Source organism: Schistocerca gregaria, unplaced genomic scaffold (assembly GCF_023897955.1).
Source record: "Schistocerca gregaria isolate iqSchGreg1 unplaced genomic scaffold, iqSchGreg1.2 ptg000615l, whole genome shotgun sequence".
NCBI lineage: Eukaryota > Metazoa > Arthropoda > Insecta > Orthoptera > Acrididae > Schistocerca > Schistocerca gregaria.
This window is the reverse complement of record NW_026062003.1, coordinates 113,453-131,106: the sequence shown is the minus strand read 5'-3', so window position 1 is coordinate 131,106 and position 17,654 is coordinate 113,453. Positions and strand designations below refer to the sequence as shown.

General features: G+C 54.3%; 5 protein-coding genes across 6 annotated transcripts; 4 read left to right on the top strand and 1 right to left on the bottom strand.

Annotated features, from left to right (window-relative positions):
- Window positions 1-2,799: 2,799 nt before the first annotated feature.
- On the top strand, window positions 2,800-6,104 carry LOC126316985 (uncharacterized). Its single transcript, XM_049993022.1, has 2 exons — window positions 2,800-3,446; window positions 3,517-6,104. Exons 1-2 carry the CDS (start codon window positions 2,849-2,851, stop codon window positions 6,051-6,053), a joined length of 3,135 nt encoding a protein of 1,044 aa, XP_049848979.1. The 5' UTR covers window positions 2,800-2,848; the 3' UTR covers window positions 6,054-6,104.
- Window positions 6,105-8,159: 2,055 nt separating this feature from the next.
- Window positions 8,160-10,287, top strand: LOC126316997 (E3 UFM1-protein ligase 1-like). The gene is made up of 2 exons (XM_049993031.1): window positions 8,160-8,184; window positions 8,285-10,287. The coding sequence occupies exons 1-2, from the start codon at window positions 8,160-8,162 to the stop codon at window positions 10,285-10,287; spliced, it is 2,028 nt and encodes a 675-aa protein (XP_049848988.1).
- A 152-nt stretch (window positions 10,288-10,439) lies between these two features.
- LOC126316947 (elongator complex protein 4-like) lies at window positions 10,440-13,872 on the top strand. 2 transcript variants are annotated; one of them, XM_049992982.1, is made up of 3 exons: window positions 10,440-12,533; window positions 12,670-12,735; window positions 12,796-13,836. In XM_049992982.1, exon 3 carries the CDS (start codon window positions 13,010-13,012, stop codon window positions 13,811-13,813), a length of 804 nt encoding a protein of 267 aa, XP_049848939.1. In that variant the 5' UTR covers window positions 10,440-12,533; window positions 12,670-12,735; window positions 12,796-13,009; the 3' UTR covers window positions 13,814-13,836. The 2 variants fall into 2 exon arrangements, with proteins under 2 accessions (XP_049848939.1, XP_049848938.1); XM_049992981.1 differs by having other exon boundaries at window positions 10,532-10,682; window positions 10,850-12,735; window positions 12,796-13,872.
- On the top strand, window positions 13,814-15,385 carry LOC126316996 (mevalonate kinase-like). Its single transcript, XM_049993030.1, has 3 exons — window positions 13,814-13,858; window positions 13,982-14,234; window positions 14,408-15,385. Exons 1-3 carry the CDS (start codon window positions 13,814-13,816, stop codon window positions 15,319-15,321), a joined length of 1,212 nt encoding a protein of 403 aa, XP_049848987.1. The 3' UTR covers window positions 15,322-15,385.
- Window positions 15,373-16,626, bottom strand: LOC126316994 (kinase and exchange factor for Rac B-like). The gene has a single exon (XM_049993029.1). It carries the CDS (start codon window positions 16,624-16,626, stop codon window positions 15,373-15,375), a length of 1,254 nt encoding a protein of 417 aa, XP_049848986.1.
- Window positions 16,627-17,654: the final 1,028 nt, after the last annotated feature.

Here is a 17,654-nt window from a genome sequence, read left to right as displayed (position 1 = left end):
TTATGCGCATTCGGATTACAAGTTTAGATGTGGAGAGACGTGGAATTTGAATGTTGTACCGAATTTCGCGTCCTTGTTCGAAGAGGGGGCCAAGCTCAATAGTCCTCTGTTGGCTGGATACACTCTTGATGAGGCAAAGCTTATGAAGGCGTGGTCTACGGCCTACCGAGTGACTCACGAGGATTGGGTAGACTGGATGCAGAAGTTGAGTATTGAATTCATTCGCCAGTCGCCCTGTTTGTCTATCCGGTATTGTTTAAATCATGCTCAGACGCATCCGTTTCTGACTGATTATCTCTTTACGGCTGCGTTCGTTTCTTGCTACATTGCGCTTCAGCCCCCGACGATTGACGACTTGGCCAAAAATCTGCGGTTTTCGTTCAAATCCCAGAACCTACCGCTAGAACACTTTGGCACCTGGCTGAATCTGGCCGCTTTTCTGAAAAAAAAGCAAGCTCCTTTTCCTATCGAGGACGCGGAGCTGGCGGAGTTGGCGATCAAGTTCCATAATTACGCGGAGGCGCTGACTTATAAGGAATTCCAGTTCCAGACCAACCAGAGTGCTGAAATCGTGGAGGATATCATCACGTTGATGATAAGGCTTCGGATACCAGATGGATCCGAGGGCATGCTGAGCTATTCGCGCAAGCACTTGAAGTTAGAAGAGAAAGTTGAATGGTACGAAAAATTGAACCATTGGAAGAAAGCGTTCAAGAAATATCGGTTCAATTTTTTAAAAAAGTTTTTAGAAAGGGTGTTGACGATCCCGTCTGCGGAGCTGATCAATTCACCGAGAAGCAGCCTGCTGCTATGCAAATTCAATCGCCCTCGATCTAGGATTTATAGGCGCAGCTTTTTCAGACCTGAGCACCGAATAACCCCTGTATCCAAGTTGGTTTTAGACCGCATAGCCGTATGGCCGAGGGACCGTATGTTCGAACCGACTTTGGCCGCTTGCAACACCTGTTTGTTTGAAAATGCGGAATTCTGTCCGGACCTCCTGGGAAAAATTCGGTGTCTTCATGCGTTGGGCGACTGGGACATAATACTCAAATACTGTCGATCGGTCCCTTCGCACCACCCAGAAATTTCGGCAGTTGCACCTATCGCGGCCTCGGCGGCGTGGTGCATTCAAGATTGGCCGAGCTTTTCTTTCTACCTGCAGATGGTCAGGCAAGTCGACGTTCAGAGCATCATTCTTCACGCAGCGATGCAAATCCACAATGCTAAGACCTATTTGGACATGGAAGTCGTTCGTGCCGTTTTGGAAAAAGGCCGCAATCTCATCGACACCGAGATGGTCCGGAAGTTGATGGGTGGTAACCAGGATGCCTACGACGTCGCCGTTAACATTCAGCTTTTGAACGAGTTGGAAGATGTGATCTCCTACAAAACCTATCCCTATAAGCGCAAGTGCATACGACAAGTGTGGAACGCGCGCCTCAAACTGTTGCCGTACAACTTCGATTTGTGGAACCGAATTCTTACCATTAGAGCGCTGGCCGAAGTGGACGAGCATGCGTGGTTGAAGTATGCGACCCTATGCGAGGAATCTGGGAACCGGATGCACGCCAGATGGATTCTCTGCATGCTGCTGGGCAGAGACCCGTTCAAAGAAGCGGGCTTTTATCGCGAGCAAGAAAAGCACAATCCGTTTTCGATACCTCTGTCTTTGGTCGGCGCCATCGAAAGCGATGCGCCCTTCGGCAAGCCTAAGAGCTCTCGAAGACTCCGCATGTCGCAGGACAGGAGGGTTCAAAGGCTGTTCAAGTTGATGTTGTACGACATGCCATTTGTCACGTATCAATACGTCATTCATCAGTACAACAACGGGTTCAAACGGTTGGCGTACCAGTGCATGGTTCATCTGAGGGACAGGTTGAACGAGGATTCGAGTCAGAAGTTGTCTCACGAAGAGTCTATTCCTCCTGAGGCGAATCAGGGAGACGACGAGGTGATCCGCCAACACCTTCATGAAGACACAGAAAATTCTTGCGAAATTCATTTGAAAGCGGAAATCAATAGAAGTAACGACGCCTTCAACTGTCAAAGCGGCGGCTGTTCTACAAAGTTCAACAACTCGGCGCAAAACATGTCTGGATGTACGTTGAATTCCGTATTGGGCTCTTCCACTTTTTCCTCTTTCACGGACGTGGAAAAAGGTGATCTCCGTCAATCTCCTAGGTCCTCGCCCGCAAAGTGTTTGCCTCGATTTGTGATTCCGTACAAGATGTCGGCGTATCCCTCCTACGTTGGCTATGCTTCACCACTTTGTCTATTGCATTCAGACAACTACGCAAAGTCGCAGCCGCCTCTCTGCGAGGGCTACATCGAGCCCTCTTGTCCGCTAATCAATTCGTTTCGACCGCCCTTCAAGCTGCAGAAGCTCAAGGCTCGCTGCTCTCTGATGCTGGGCAAGTGGTATTACAAGAATCACAAAAGCTCGCTGAACATCAGGCACATCGAAAAAGTGATAGAACACTTTCTGGACTCGCTTATGCACTTTCCGGATTGGAAAACCGGTTGGAAGGTCTGGGCAAACTTCAATTTGGAAATTGTTCAATCTTACGAGCGCAAAATCATAGACGAGTATACAAAACTGAAAGAAAAAAACTACTGTCTGGATGAATTTATGAATGCGCTGCAATCGTGTAAAAAACCGGACAGTTATTTTTCTTTCCACTACAAAAAGCTCCAAAAGCTCAAATCGACCTTGTATGATGTCTATTTGTCAGACGAAAAGCCCCAAGACTCGGGCCACTTCGTTCCTGACAAGGCGTTCGATGTGGATTCCACGTCTCCAGACTCGACGTCTCGCTCGAAGGATTCCAGCGTCCCCAGATACGAAATGCTGAACACCACCTTCGTTTCCAAGGTGAATATTTCGTACGCACATGCCATCTCGTCGGTGCTGGGATTTTTAAGAAGCTTCGCATTGGACAAGGACTCCTTTTATCTAGAAGACGTCGTTCGTCTTCTGACCCTTTGGTTCAAGTACGGCTCGAGTGCGGAAATCGAAGACATCATGAGGCACAGCCTCGAGAGCGTGCACGTCGATATATGGCTTCCGGTGGTCTCGCTGATCATTGCGAGAATCGATTTCAAGATTTTGTCTGTCCGGCGCATTATTTTGAAGTTGTCGCTTCAGTTGTGTCGAGTGCATCCCCAGGTACTGGCATTTCAAATTGCGCTGGCGGAGAAGTCGCAGGCGACTCAGAACCGGTCAATGATCGAGATTCTCAAGAACCAAATGCGCCAAGAACAAGACACGCAGATTGAACGGCAGATCAAAAAGAGAGCTCGGCTCATGAAGGACCGGGAAAAAGAGATAGAAGACGGTACGCTCGAATTCAGTCTGTGCGACCAGATGGGGACGTGGAAGACGGGCAGCGCCTTGGACGGGAGGTCGGAGCCGAGGCCCAATCGGGGCGAAAACCAGCTGAAAGGTACGGAAAGTTTGTGTGCATGTATTGATGTTTCGAAACGGGCGGACTAAACACAGGGTGCCGTTTATAGGAAAGGCGTTATCCACGGAGAGACTTGCGAGCGTCCAGGTGTTTCTGGATGAGTCGAAACCAGGCGAAGGCGGGTTGGAGGTAAAGAGAAGCCACTTTGATCCGGAGGAGCCGGTGAACTCTTACGCATGTTACGAGAATTTGAAGCACCACTCGCTACTGGATGAAGTGTCTTTCCTGAGCGAGGAGCTTATTAAGATGACTATCATAGGCTACGAGGCGTGTTATCTGGCGCTGGAGAAGGCGTGCTGGTTTTATGGGTGCAGAAATATTAAGAAAATGTTACAGGTTTTGGATTCGTACTACGCAGGACTGGCTTGCCCTGCGGTGACAACCATCGAGCGCGGCTTTCGTCAGCAATACGCCGGCATCTTGAACAAGGCGTGGAAGGAGTGCGAGCTTTACAGGAAATCCCAGAATGAGAACCACATTACCCAAGCTGCGAGTTTGTACACAAAAGTGTACAATTCGATTAGCTTACAGTTGAAGAATTTGAAGAATTTGAACTTGTCTGACGTGTCCCCGCGTCTACTGGAGACTTCTTCTTTCAATCTGGCGGTGCCCGCAACCTACCAGGCGCATCAGCCCATCGTTACGATCGAGCGTTTTTGCAGGGCTATCAAGATTATTCCGTCTAAGCGGCGTCCTAGAAAGCTGAAAATCAAAGGCAGTAACGGGCACGTGTACAACTATTTGTTGAAAGGGCACGAGGATTTGCGTCACGATGAGCGGATCATGCAGTTTTTGGGACAGATTAATCAGACGTTGATTAGGAGTCGGTCAAAGGTTCGCCGTCGTGAAGAGCGTCGCACTTACGCGATGGATGCGTCTGATGTAGAGCGCCTCAGGGAAACACTGCGCTGCGGGTATTCTGCGAATGGTTGGTTTCCCCCTTTGTCGGGCACGGGTTCTTCTGATCCAGAAAGGCGAAGTGGTCTCGAGGAGCAGTCTGGAGGTCATGGAGGTCAGTCGGTGTCGGCCGAGTCTCGTATTTCGTACAGCTGCGCTGCACCTACGAATCGGTACTTCGACGGGCCTCTTCCGGTTCAGACTTATAAGGTGGTCCCCTTGTCTCCTTGCGTAGGTCTCATCGGCTGGGTCCCTCATTCCGACACGTTGAAGCAGTTGATCAAAGAGTATCGTCTTCACTACGCGCAAAATTTTACGTTGGACTTTGAAATCGAGTTTTTGTCGAACAAAACGAGCAACTATTCGCTGCTTACGAAGATTCAAAAGCTCGAGCTGTTCGAAGAGGTTTTGAAGAAGTCGGACGGCAAGGATTTGGCTAACTTGATGTGGCTCAAGAGCAGCTCGAGTCAGATTTGGTTGAATCGCCGAATCCGGTACACCAAATCGCTAGCGGTCATGTCTATGGTCGGATACTTACTGGGATTGGGTGATCGGCATTCGGATAACATCATGATTAATCGGTATTCCGGCGGCGTGATCCACATCGACTTTGGAGACTGTCTCGAGGCGAGCGCGCTCTGCAAGGAGCCGGAAAAGGTCCAATTTCGCCTCACGCGAATGCTCGTCAACGCCATGGGCGCCACCGGCACCGATGGCATATTTGAGAGTACGTGCGTGCACGTGCTTAGGATATTGAGAGAGAACAAGAACAATCTGATGACAGTTCTTCGCGCGTTTTTGTACGACCCGCTCATGAACTGGATACTGCCCAAGCGGGAAAAGAAGCTGGCGAGCGATGGCGAATGCGAGGGCCAGACCGTCGAGAAAAGCTGCCAGTACAAGAAGTGTCAAGAGAGGTGTCATATCGACCAAGAAGAAACAGATTCAGAAAACAAAAACCTGTCATTTTCTCTGGCCAGACAAGGTTCCCTTCAAGTGTTGAACTGCTCCATGTTCTCTGCGCTTTCTCAGAGAGACAACTTGGACAGAAATAACAACTCGAACAACATTTTACCTAGTGAGGCACCCAGCGATGCACCTAGTGATGCAGAGGCACCAAGGCCCTCTTTGGGCAGATTAGCTCACTTGAATTCGCTTTATTCTTCTGCGCCGCCTCTGTTGCGTTCTTCTTTCGAACACATTGCCCCTTCTGACCCCGTTCCTGATTACTCGTCTACCGTTTACCAGCAGCCCCCGAACCTTTCCCAGGACCACCTCGGCCACACGTCCCTCTATTCGACGTCTCATTCCCAACTCCACCACCATTACAGTCTGTCTCAGATGCAATACGACTACATCTCCAAGTCCGATCAGTTCTACTCGCTCTCCAACGACTACTCGAGCGCTCGTTCCTGTCCGGATAAGCAAGACACGTTCACTCTGGCGGAGTCGGCCGCCGACCCGTACAGGCTCCAGGAGGGATACGGCGAGCGTTCTCTGCTTGCCATTCACAGAGTTTACGAAAAACTCGTCGGAAAGGACTTCGCCGACTCGAGTGGCGTCCGCCCGCCGGGTAAGAAGCAAGCCACGAGTGTTTCGTTCACGTTCCAAGTGAACCAATTGATCGAGCAGGCCACGTCACACGAAAACCTCTGCCAGTGCTTTCCAGGCTGGTCCCCGTGGTGGTAGAAGGACCGCGCTTGAGGCGGCGGGGCCTGCAATTCGAAAATTTAAAAAAATTTTGTCCTCATTTTTTGACCAATTTTTGCTTGTACCTGTTATGAGTGAGTTGCGGCTCCTCTTGTTGACGCCAAAGACAGCTGGTCCCAGATTCGCATCCAAGTCGTCGTTTGCCAGCCGCACCGCTCTGAAAGCGCTCGCCTCGAGACGGGAGACGAGGGTTTCGAGCCACCTCGGCTCTCTTCGCTTGACTGGCTCGCGGGCCTGTCAATACACAAATGCTGCATACGACAGTTTGAACGCGGTCGCGCCGGGTCCGAGCTTCGAGGAGCTGACCTCGAAGTCTGCGGAGTCCCTGCTAGCTGGGTACTCCCTCGACCAGCTGTGGCGGCAGCTCTCGATACACGAGAGTTCGGGCGCGCTCTGCAGAGAACTGTTCGAACTGAAGTTCGCGCTGATGAAAAAAGAGAAACGTCTTGAGGAGGCGCTCTCGTGGCTAGACCGGTCGAATCACGAGTCCGTCTGGCCGTACAGAGTGGACGTGCTGCTGTCGATGAATCGGATTGGGGATGCCTTGAAGGTGCTTGAGGCCCATTCGGAAAGTCGGTGCTTCGAGTATTGGTATCTCCGTGCGTCCTGCTTGGACAGGATGAACCGAGACGCGGACTCTCTTTCGTGTCTGGAGAAGGCGCGGGAACATGTCAAGGATCAGAGCCAGCGGTGTCAGGCCTTGTCTCTGACCAGTACAATTCTTTTGAAGAAGCCACAACTCGAGCAAAATAGTACAAGCTTGCAGCTGACAGATGAAATTCTGTCTATTTCTCCAGATTGCCCCGAAGCCTTGATAACCAAATCTTTGATTCATCAATGTCAAAACGAATCGGAAAGCGCTCTGAAAGCCGTGAATCGTCTTCTTCGCTTGCCGAATCTGTCCCCGTACCATAAATTTATGGCTTGGATTATTCGCGCGAAACTTGACATTCAGGCCTCTCGTTTGAAGGCCGCCGAAACCCACATCAAAAAGGCGCTCCAGTTTCCAGCGCCAACCGTCGATATGCTCCTCAGCCTCGTTTCCGTGCTCTATGATACCCGCAAGTACGAGCTTTGCCTCGATTGTTTGTCCCGCGTGGCCGACCTCGACCCGGAAAACCTTCAGCTGCACCAGTTTCGGGCGTGGACTCTGGCCGCCCTCCAGCGATTCCCCGAAGCGCTCTCCGCCCTTGAACGCGTTCTCTCCAGGTCACCCGACGACCTAGAGTCGCGCTACATCAAGGCCAAGATTCACTTCGACCTGAAACAGTTCGACCAGGCCATGTCTTGTTATGACAGTATCTGCACGCTCGACGACCAGAATCCCGCCGCCTGGCTCCAAAAGTCCTTTCTCCACGCCTATCTGGAGCAGTGGACCGAGGCGCTTCAGTGTTTCGAAGTAGTCAACAAATTAGATCCCGACCAGCCTTTGTGGGCCGAAAAGGCGCAAATATTTTTCCAACTGGAGCACTTCGAGGAAGCACTCGACTGCCTCGAAAAGGCCATCGCCCTGACCCCCCAACTCGGTCGCCTCTGGGCCCAGAAGGCCCTCGCCGAATGGAGTCTGGGAAGGCTGAAAGGCGCCAAGGAGAGTATTCAACGAGCCATCGAAATCGACCGGAACCACCCGCGCTGGACGGAAATCGAAGCGAGTATCGCCCAGGCGGCAGACAAGCGCTGAGCGCGGCCTCTGGCGAAACTCGCAGAGAGGCCTGGACTCTCTCTGTTTTATTTTATTTTTTTTTTTTCTGCGGGGGAAGAATAGGCGTGCTGGTTTGAAGCGTGCCATAACGATAAAATATACAATTTTGAACTTTTTTTTTCGATTTCTCTGCATTTTTGTCGAAGGCCGCGTCCTATGCGCTCTGAACGCGGATCACCCGACCCGCATTTTTTTTTTTCCCCTGACTTCTCTCATGTGTTCGTCTGACCGAATTGTACCGCGAATTCATTTTTTTTCCTCACCGCTGCCGTCATTCCTTTTTTTTAACGGCCTGCTTGCGCTAGAACCTGCTCAGGGCGGAGCTGTCGGCGCTGTACAGGCAACCCGTCGAGCAGAGGTTTACGAAACAGCACGTCTCCGCCATGGCCGTCAAGCTTATCAATTCCGGTACGCGCCTCCCCCTCCCGCCGCGACCAGAGGAAGCGAACTTTGGCCGCGGCGCCGCGCGCGCCGACGATCTTTCTGACCCGGAAAATTCTCGACGCAGGTCGCCTGAACGCGCTGTGCTCGTCGGACGGCCGCGAGTGGATCACTCCTTCTTGTCTGGACGGCCTTCTGTACCAAGACATCGAGAATTCGTACGCCGGGCGAGCTTCGATCGACTCCGTGTGCGCCAGCTTGAACTATCACCCGGAGCTGATCCAAGCTCGCCTGCGCGCGATGAGCGAGTCCGATTCGTGCGACCTGGTCCTTCTGGAGGAGACGAAGGAGGTGCTGACGAGGCTTTATTTGGACCGAGTTGCGCTGCAAATAAACCAAACGCTGCAGGAGTTCGGATACGCGTACGTTTCCAAACTGCAGCTCGAGTTCCGACTCCCGGCTCCCACCGTGCAGCGCGTCATAAAAAAGAACCTGCACACTTCCATTCGTGGGAAGTGGATGAAAAAAAACAGCTACTTTCTCGTCGGCGACGACGCGTTGCTCTACACGGAAGTGTTTCAATACGCCGGTGCCTGCGTGATACTGGGCGCCATTTTCGGCGCGTCGAGGCCCTGTTCGGTAGAGACGTTGGTTCAATCACACCTGAGCGGCTCCAAGTACCGGGTTGTGGCGAACGCGTGTCTCGAACAAGCGTCGAGCGCCTGCTTTCTGAAAGGGATAAGCGAGGCGACCGGCAAGTGCTACGTCCCCAACGTCTTCAAAAAGGCAAGGGCGGCGTGGGCCACGAACAGCTACTCGCAGCGCGGCTACCTGCTCTACAAATCGCTGAGTCAGCTCGAAGTGAAAGACCCCAAAGACTACTGTCAGAAAGCGGTCCCGGACGCCGTCCTGCTCAAGACGCGCGCCGTGTCGGAGAAGGTACTGGATCAGTTCGTCCAGGCGCTCGCGCAATGCGAGGAAGACTGCACCGCTCTGGCTGTCTGTCGCCACCCTCTGCTTCGAAACTCGCTGAGCGAGAAGGATTTAGAAATGTTGTACCAATTTGTCGAACCAAGAAAAAGTTCGACGCGGCCTCCTATTTGCGGCCTTCTGCTCCCGCGCGGGTACTACGTCTCCGGAAGGCTCCTAGCACTGTGTGAGAGGCTCTACCAGGACTGGGTCTTGAAAGAGGTCGAAGAGCGAGGTCCTCAGCGCCGCCTTCAGAAACTCGGCGACGCGACAGACAACAACAGAGAAGACGCCTCGCGGGTCCCTTCGTCCGCGCCTCAACTCCAAAAAGTCCTCTGCCGACTCCTCCCAGATTGGCTTCCCGTGCCGCTCTCGGATGACGACTCCCTCGTGCGGTCGCTCGCGGGTGCCCTCGCTCCTACCCTGATGCGCGTTTCTCTAAAGTTCAAAAACGTGTCGTTAGAACGCGCGTCCACTCTCTGCCTGGAGCGTCGAGAGAGCCAGGAGCTGGCCGGCGACTTCCGTGCTCGCTGCGCCAACTTTCGGCTGTTTTCGTCCTTCGCCTCGTCTCTGGACTACCTTGCTCCCTCCGAGCTTTCCAGTCTGAGGTCTTACTTGCTGAGCACACTCGGGAGAGACCTGTGCGAGGTGCTAGAGAAGTACGCGCACAAAAAGTACCAAGTGGCAGGTTCTCTCGCATCCCCTTCAGAAGAAGCGATTTGCCTTCCCGGGCACATTTCGGACGGCATCGATGCCTGTCGGGAAGCAGTTCAGAAGGACGTGCCCGCATTCTTGTCGGCCATGAGCTCACTGGCCGCTTCCCTGGGGCTGAGCACAGATTCTCAGCATCCAAGCAGGCGCTTGGTCTCTGCCCACGTGGAAAATGCTAGGAAGCAGCTCGAGCGCGCGCAAAATGAAGCCACGCAACTCAGGATCGCCTGCATGTTGCTCATAGCGAAAAAAAAAGCCATCATCCTCTACACAGCTTTCAGACACCTGTCTATACTAATCAAAGTTATCCACCGCGAATGCGATCCCGAGACCGCGAGCCTGGCCGATCGATGCTACCGCACGCTGGCCGAAACGGGCACGCGTCGCGCGGATGAATCGCCCGCGTGTCCGGAACTGCAGGCGCTCAAGGACTTGGCTTTAGAGAACTAAGCGCAATTTTTGCTCGTCATCAAAAATTCAAATTCCAAAAAGCTCTTTCGAGCTCGCGCGTCCTCCGCACCGAATGCACCCGCGGTCCCCCTCCCCTGACCCCTCATGCACTCCCCCGCCATCTGCGTCTCCAGATTGAGATCGGGTGCGAGCGCGTTTCGATTTCCAAAGACGCCGCTGCTTTTCGAACTCCGAGGTGCTCTTTTTTTTTTTTTGCTTTTGGACCGCCGAGCGCGCCATAGCTCCTCTCTGTCTCGTCTCCCGTATGGAGTCATCCTTTGTAAAAAAAAAGGGTGCCGCGTCGCCCTTTTCATGCGAGAAGCTCCCTCCAGGAACAAGAATCTCTCCCTTCAACAGAGCGCTTCTAACGTCTACGGGATTGGCCTCTCTCGACAGTACGCCCGCCCCCTTTGAACGTTCTGTCCGCGTGTGACCTCTATCCAGGTTGTTCTCTCTGTTTTCGAGTGCAACCAAATCCGCGAGCCAGTGTTTTTTGTGCGCATTTTCCCGATCGCCGCAACGCGGACAGGCCTGACCTCTTTCGACGTCTGACGTGCTCCAGGCATCCTCGGCGGTGGCCTCTGCGTCGGGAGCATTCTCTTGATCGAGGAGGACGCTTACGCGGCGCATTTCGACCTGCTTCTCAAGTACCTCGCGGCCGAGGGTGCGGCGTGCAACCAGACGCTCTACGTGGCCTCTGCCTCAGCAGATCGAGAAGAGGCAGACCAATGGGTGAGGTCACTCCCCGTTGCGGCGTCGAGTGCCACACCGGTCGCGGCTGACGACCCGTTCTTCCGCATTGCGTGGCAGTACCAAAAGTACAATCGGCGTAATCCGACGTCTTCTGTGTCGTGGTGCCACAAATTCGACTGGTCCAGGAGCCTAAACGACGCGGGTCCGCACGGCCCCTCCTATCACGCCTTTTGCCACCCGCTCACGCTGGAAATTCAACTGCCCGAGCGACACCCGTACCTCTCTCTCTACAGCGACCTCAAAGAAAAAATCGACTCAGCAAATCGCTCGACCCTCGAAAACACAGATTTGCGGGTACAACGCATTCTCGTCCGATCGATCGGCAGCCACTGGGCGGCGTCCCCCGCCAGCTGCGAGACGGAGACGGTCACGTGGCTCCGCGCGCTAAGGGGACTGATTCGCCGGTCTTCGGCGGTCGCCATCGTTTCGTTTCCGGCGTATTTGTGGCAGGGCGATAGCAGGTCAAAAAACACAGAATTTGTCAACCACGTCAGACACGCAGCGGACGTCGTCGTTCAGCTGATCAGTTTTTCGGACGCAGACTCGCCTGTCAACCCGGCGTTCACTCCTTTCGACGGACTGCTCAAACTTGTCAAGACACCCAAAGTCGGCGTCGCCCACGTGGCCGCCATTACGAGCTACACCTACAAGATAACCAAGAAGGAATTCCAGATCGAAAAGATATGCCTGCCGCCCGATGAAGCCACCCTCAACGAACAAGTTAAGGACCAACTCCTCAAGCGGGACAAAGGGCGCTCGACCCGAACCATCGACTTCTGACTCCGCGCAGCGCGCAACACGTGCGTCCCTGTGACCGAATCCTCGCTGTCGCGCAACGAGGCGCTTTTTCGGGGCGGCCACACCGCCCAAGGTCGCCAGCCGTGTGCCTCGCTCGAGCGGCGGGGGGGGGGGCGACTTTCTCGGGGCACCATGATGTCATATGTACACATGTACATATGTGTGAACACAAATTAGCCAGCGGACGTAGAACCCATCCATTTTTACTTGCGTCGCTACCTCGTTCAGTTGAGAGCTGAGCGCGGCGTGGATTAGGGGTCTTCTCGCGAGCTATGGATCGCGTCTCAGAGATTCCAAGCTCGAATAAAGAGAGGATGCAAGGTCCAACGTGTTGGTCGACTAAAGAAAAAACTCAGCACCTTTTTATCTCGAGTGACCGTCTCTCGATTCATTATCGCGGCAAGGCCCAGAACGACAACGATATAGGCATATCCTTTTGCATGTTATTGGTGGTACACGACGCCTTTCATCACGTTCCCACGTCGTTGCACGATTCGAAAAAGTTGCACAATTCGCCAAGCGAACGCGCTTGTCAAAACGTATATTATTTCTTTAACTGAGAGCTGTCTCCTGCAACGGAAACGTTCCATTGCGAATTGTGAAAATATATACGTAGCCAGAGCGAACTTGCCGCTGCCAAACGACATCGACATAGCGTACTACGAAGTGCTCATCTCAGTGCCAGTCGAGCCGTGGTACGCTGACAATCTAGGATGCGCGTGGGTGAAAGGGGGAAGAAGTTGACGCGACCTTTTTGGTGACGAACCTTTTTGCGAGCCCACCGCGCGCGGCGTTCTGTGCGCAGCACTGACGAAAACCCCCTACTTAAAGCGACATTTCCGTCGGCCTGTCAGGCAAGACATTCATCTTGCACGCACATTCCGGATGGAGTAGCAGGTGTGTAGATCGTCCCTTTTTTTCTCGCTTTTGTGTTTTTTTAACTGTTTTTTTTTGAAGCTCCTGTGGGTATCACTCCTCTGGCGTTGTGTACTTTGAGAACGATGTTTCGCCGCTGCAACTGCACTCCTTTACTAGCGGCGACGTGGTCGGGTGCGGCGTCAACTACTACAAGCAGAACATCTTTTTCACGCTGAATGGAAAGTATTTAGGAGATGTCCGAGACGTACTTCAAGTTTACTTCCCCACGGTTGGCATTCACGCGCGGGGGAACATGGTCAGGGCGAACTTCGGGGACAGCCCCTACATGTTCGACCTCGAGGGCATGAGGACGGAGCAGGAGAGGGTCAAGAACCTCGCGATTGATTCTTTTGTCTGCCCTTCTTTGGACTTTATCGTGTACAACTATTTGGCCTACTACGGGTATGCGGACACGGCCAGCGCCTTCAAGTGCTCCAGGGGGCTGCCGGATTCGGAGCCCGGGTCCTTCGACCACAGGCTCGAGCAGTCCTTGCCCACTCGCGCGCTCGTGCGAAGGTTGGTCATGGACCGAGAGGCGAAGGCCTGCGCCGAATTGATTCGGTCTGAATACCCGGACATGTTGAACAGGATAGAAGACGCCGAGTTCGGCTTAGAGGTTTTGGCGTATTTGAACCACATTCAAAAGCAGCAAATTCAGGACGCCATTTTGTTTTTGAAAAAGTTTAAAAAATGCTACAACCCCAAAAACGCTAACACGGTCGACGCTTGCTGCGCTCTTCTGTGCTATAGGGATCCGAGCAAATCGCCGCTGGCCTACATGTTGTCGACGGAGGAGGCCGAGAGGATCGCAGACAAGTTGAACGAGGCCATTTTGGCGTTTTTGGGAGTTATCGAATCTCCGTTGATCCCCGCGACTACGTGCGGGGGCGAGGCGAAGGGCGACGACAGGCCGCCGAACTCCTCTGTCCTCGGTCGCATGTTGAACCGACTGAACGTCATCAGGGCGATGTTGAGGACGAATAACCGCAGTGGGGAGATTTTCAGCGTGCACGGCTTCTTGTGCAGAGCGTTGAAGGGCGGCGGGGAGGCAATGTAAATGTGGACCGTGGGCGGGGTAGTCTGGAGCGTCTTCGTCATGATTGTGAATTTCGTTTAGTTTTTTTTTTTTTTTGTTTATTTTTATAGAGCGTTGGTGTGTGTGTTGGGGGACGTGGTCGAGATTTACATGTGAATTCGGCATTTTTTTTTTTTTCCTTGCCGGCAGATCGTCTTCGCGACTTGTATGTTTGGCGCGCCCACCCGAGTCGTTGCCTCGGCGCCGGCGAAGCTCATTCTCTGCGGCGAGCACTTCGTGCTGTACGGCGCGCCAGCGCTGGTGACGGCGTTGAACTTGAGGACGCGTTGCGTGGTGGCGCGCACGGAGGGCGGCGAGGGAGACGCTCGCGTGGAGCTGTCAATGCCGGACGTGGGCGTTCAGTGCGAGGCTCGGTGGAAGGAGCTGCGCGAGTTGTTGGAAGGTGCGCGCGGGGTCCGAGGGTGCTTCGGGTGCGTTTGTGCTGCCGCTGCCGGCCGACGGACACGTCGGGGCGGAAGTGTGCGCGGGGCAGAGGCGGGGGGATAAAACCGTACACGCACACACACATACATGTGTATATGAGATTGACAGCGCGTGCGTTTTTGGGGGTTGTAGGCGGAGTTCGGTCGTGCTGGAACTGCCCGCCGTCGTCGTTGGATCGGGGGCTGTTGTCGCGGCTGAGCGAGCGTTTTGGCGGAGACAAGTCGGTGGTGTCGGCGTTTTATCTTCTGCTGCAGTTTTGCGGCGACGCGCCGCGCGGTTCTGTGCGAATTCACGTTTCGTCGGAGTTTCCTATTGGGGTTGGTTTGGGTTCGAGCGCCGCGTTTCACGTTTCGTTGGTTGGCGCGCTTCTCCGCTGCTTGTCGTACATTCGGGACGCGGACTTGAGCCGAGTGGGGGGGGGTCGAGGGTCCGCCGTGTACCGCCCGTCTCGGGACGCGCTGCGCGTTGTGAGTGGGTGGGCGTATTTGGCCGAGCACATCATGCACGCGTCGCCGTCGGGAGTCGACAACACGGTTTCTGCGCTCGGGGAGACGCTTAGTTTTTCCCAGAAGGAACCGCATTTGACGCTGGAGGTCCCGCCCATGAGGTTTCTTATCGTCAACACCGGGGTGCAAAGGTCGACCAAGGACCTCGTCGCTCGGGTGGCGGAGCTCAACCGGCGCGCTCCGGAACTCGTGGGGCGCTGCGGCCTGCGAGCGAGTCAAGTGGCTCGTCGCATCCAAGAAATACTCGTCGCTCTGGATTCGCGCGACGGCGAGTTGGGACCGCTTCTGAGTGAGGCGCACGACTTGTTGGACGCGATAGGCGTCGGACATGAGAGTCTCACCAAGGTGGTTGCCCTGGCGAAAAGTCACGGATTTCATTCGAAGCTGACCGGCGCGGGCGGCGGAGGATGCGCCATGACGTTTATACCTGCTGCGACCGATTCGGCGAGGGTGGAGGCTCTGAGGCGGCGGCTGGCGGAGGAAGGATTCGACTGTTTCGAAGCGACCACGGGAGATCTTGGATTGGTTTACCACGAATGAAAAACGGCTCTATTAACGAGTTCCCTTATAAAAAAAAAACGCGCACCATTTTCAGTATATCAAAGCACTGGTCATTTTGATGAGCATCCTGATGCTCAACCTGTCCTTCGGGTCAATCTCGACGCATTTATGATAAATCTCGATGAGACCTCTGTACTCCGCCGACTCGGTGAACTTGGGCAACTTGGGCTTAATTCCTTGCTTCACCAAGTCGGGGACCTGGAAGGCGTCCTCGTCTTCGTACGGTTCCTTCAAGGTGATCATCTCGTACAGCGTCATGCCGATGGACCAGATGTCCGCTTCGTAGCTGAAGAGGTGGTGGTTGTTGGAACAAAACACCTCCGGAGACATGTAGGCGGCGGTCCCCACGGGCTTGCTCGAATAGCAGTCCTCGAAGTCCAGCTTGGCGCTGTTGAAGTCGGCGATGACGACGTTCTGCACGGAGTAGTCGTTGTTCAGCAGGCAGAGCACGTTGTCGGGCTTCAGGTCGCAGTGAACCACCTTGTAGCTGTGCAGGTACTCGACCCCTCTGCAGATGCTCAGCAGCCAAAAGGCGATGTCCGACGGGGAGAAATAGTACACCGTCGGCGCGTTCGGCGGGTCCACGACGTCCTCCTCGAGGCTGCTTCTCGCCGGCAAAGCAGATTTTTTTTTCAAAATGAGGCTGCGAAGCGACGTCGAATATTTGGTCAAAAAAAGTTTTAAAGACGTTTCGGTTTTTCGATGAAACAGATAGCGAGCTATATTTGGGTGAGGCGGCAAACTAGAGTAAATTCTGAGTTCTACGAGGGCGCTTTGAACCATGTCCGAGTCCGTGCCCTCTCTGTTGAGTCTGACGATTTTCACGACGCAGTTCCACCCGTCGACGATGCAATTCGCGACCATGCTCTCGGTGGTGCCCGAGATCTGCTCCGCGACTTGGATGTCCGCCAAGTTGATGCGTCTGAAGCACTCGGAGACGTCGCTCGCTCTGCGCCGGTTCTCCCCCATTTTTTTGAGCATCGTGGGCCTCTCCGGCGCTCCGAAAGCGCGGCCTTCGTTCAGGAGTTGGAAGCTTCGGTTTCTGTGCAGCGGATATGGCGGGGTGGCGGCGACCCTCGGCGAGGCGGCGTCGGCGCGCGGCCCCTCGCTCAACGCGTTGCTCCTTGCGCGGGGCGGCTTACCGGAGCCAGAGGCGAGGGGCTTGGACACCTGGCTCGCCTTGACGAGATCAAAAATGGACTTTTCCTCTTTTTTGGAGAAGTTGCCCAGGACCTTGAGCTGGTCGAACGCCACCGGCCTCGCCTCGATAGCGTCGCGAAGCATTTGTGCAGACTGCGCGTCGAGGTTGCAGAAGCTTGCGGGGGGGGGGGCGAGGTGACAGGCCGACGTACATAGGCGGGGTCAGCATAACTGCGGGTCGACTAGCTGATCGACGCGGATGCGCGCGCAGAATTTTGGCGTTTTTTTGGCCGCCGAGACGCGTGGCGGGGGTTATTGGCTCGACACATACCTCAGATCCATTCGTTCCAGACTGGAGTTCTCGATCATCATGCTATTTGGAGTGTAAAAAAAAAAAAAAAAAAAGTTAAAAAATCAGTCGGCGCGGTCAGCTCTGAGCGCGTTCAGAAGAGCTTCTTACTTTTTGATTGGTTCGAAGTCCTTGATGATGTTCCCCGCGATGTAGAGAGTCTTCAGATTCGTGTTTTTCTTCGTCACCTCGCATAGGGACAGAATCTGTTCTGCGCATAGGTTTTTGTACCTGAAGAGCAAATTAATTGGTTATGCCGGCTGTCGGTGGTGTCTCTGCTCGCTCTCGCCCGTGGGGCGCGGTGGCGACGCATACCTCAGATCTAGAATGGTGAGGTTAGGGGAGTTTTTTTCGAGAAGCCTCAGGGTTTCGCTCAGGTCGATGCCGGCTTGTTTTAGGGGGTTCATGTTTAGAGAGGAGCCCCCTTGTTGAGAGAGAGGGGTGGCCGGGTGGGATTGGAGCGAGGGGAGCGAAGGAGACTCGAATGGTGCTCGCAAAAATTCAAAGTCCATAAAAAAAGGGAAGACAAGAGTGCGACTTTGAGGGGTCGAAGTCTAGCTCGGTTGGAGCGGCGTGGGTCGAGTGGGTGGGCAACAAGTTACGTTTATTTCGTCTGCGTACGCGCTTGCGAGAGGCGAGGTTGGAGGCGCGCGAGCGCCACTCGAAAGGCAAGAGATACGTCTTCTGTTTTTTTTTACGCGTATACGCGAGTTCAGCGTGCGGTCGCGTGCCTAGGCCCCGCTGGACGGCGTGAGGTCGAGGTGGGTGGGCGAGGAGCGGGGGGGAGCAGAGCGCGGCGGTGCTTGGAGGAGGGGGGGGGCGG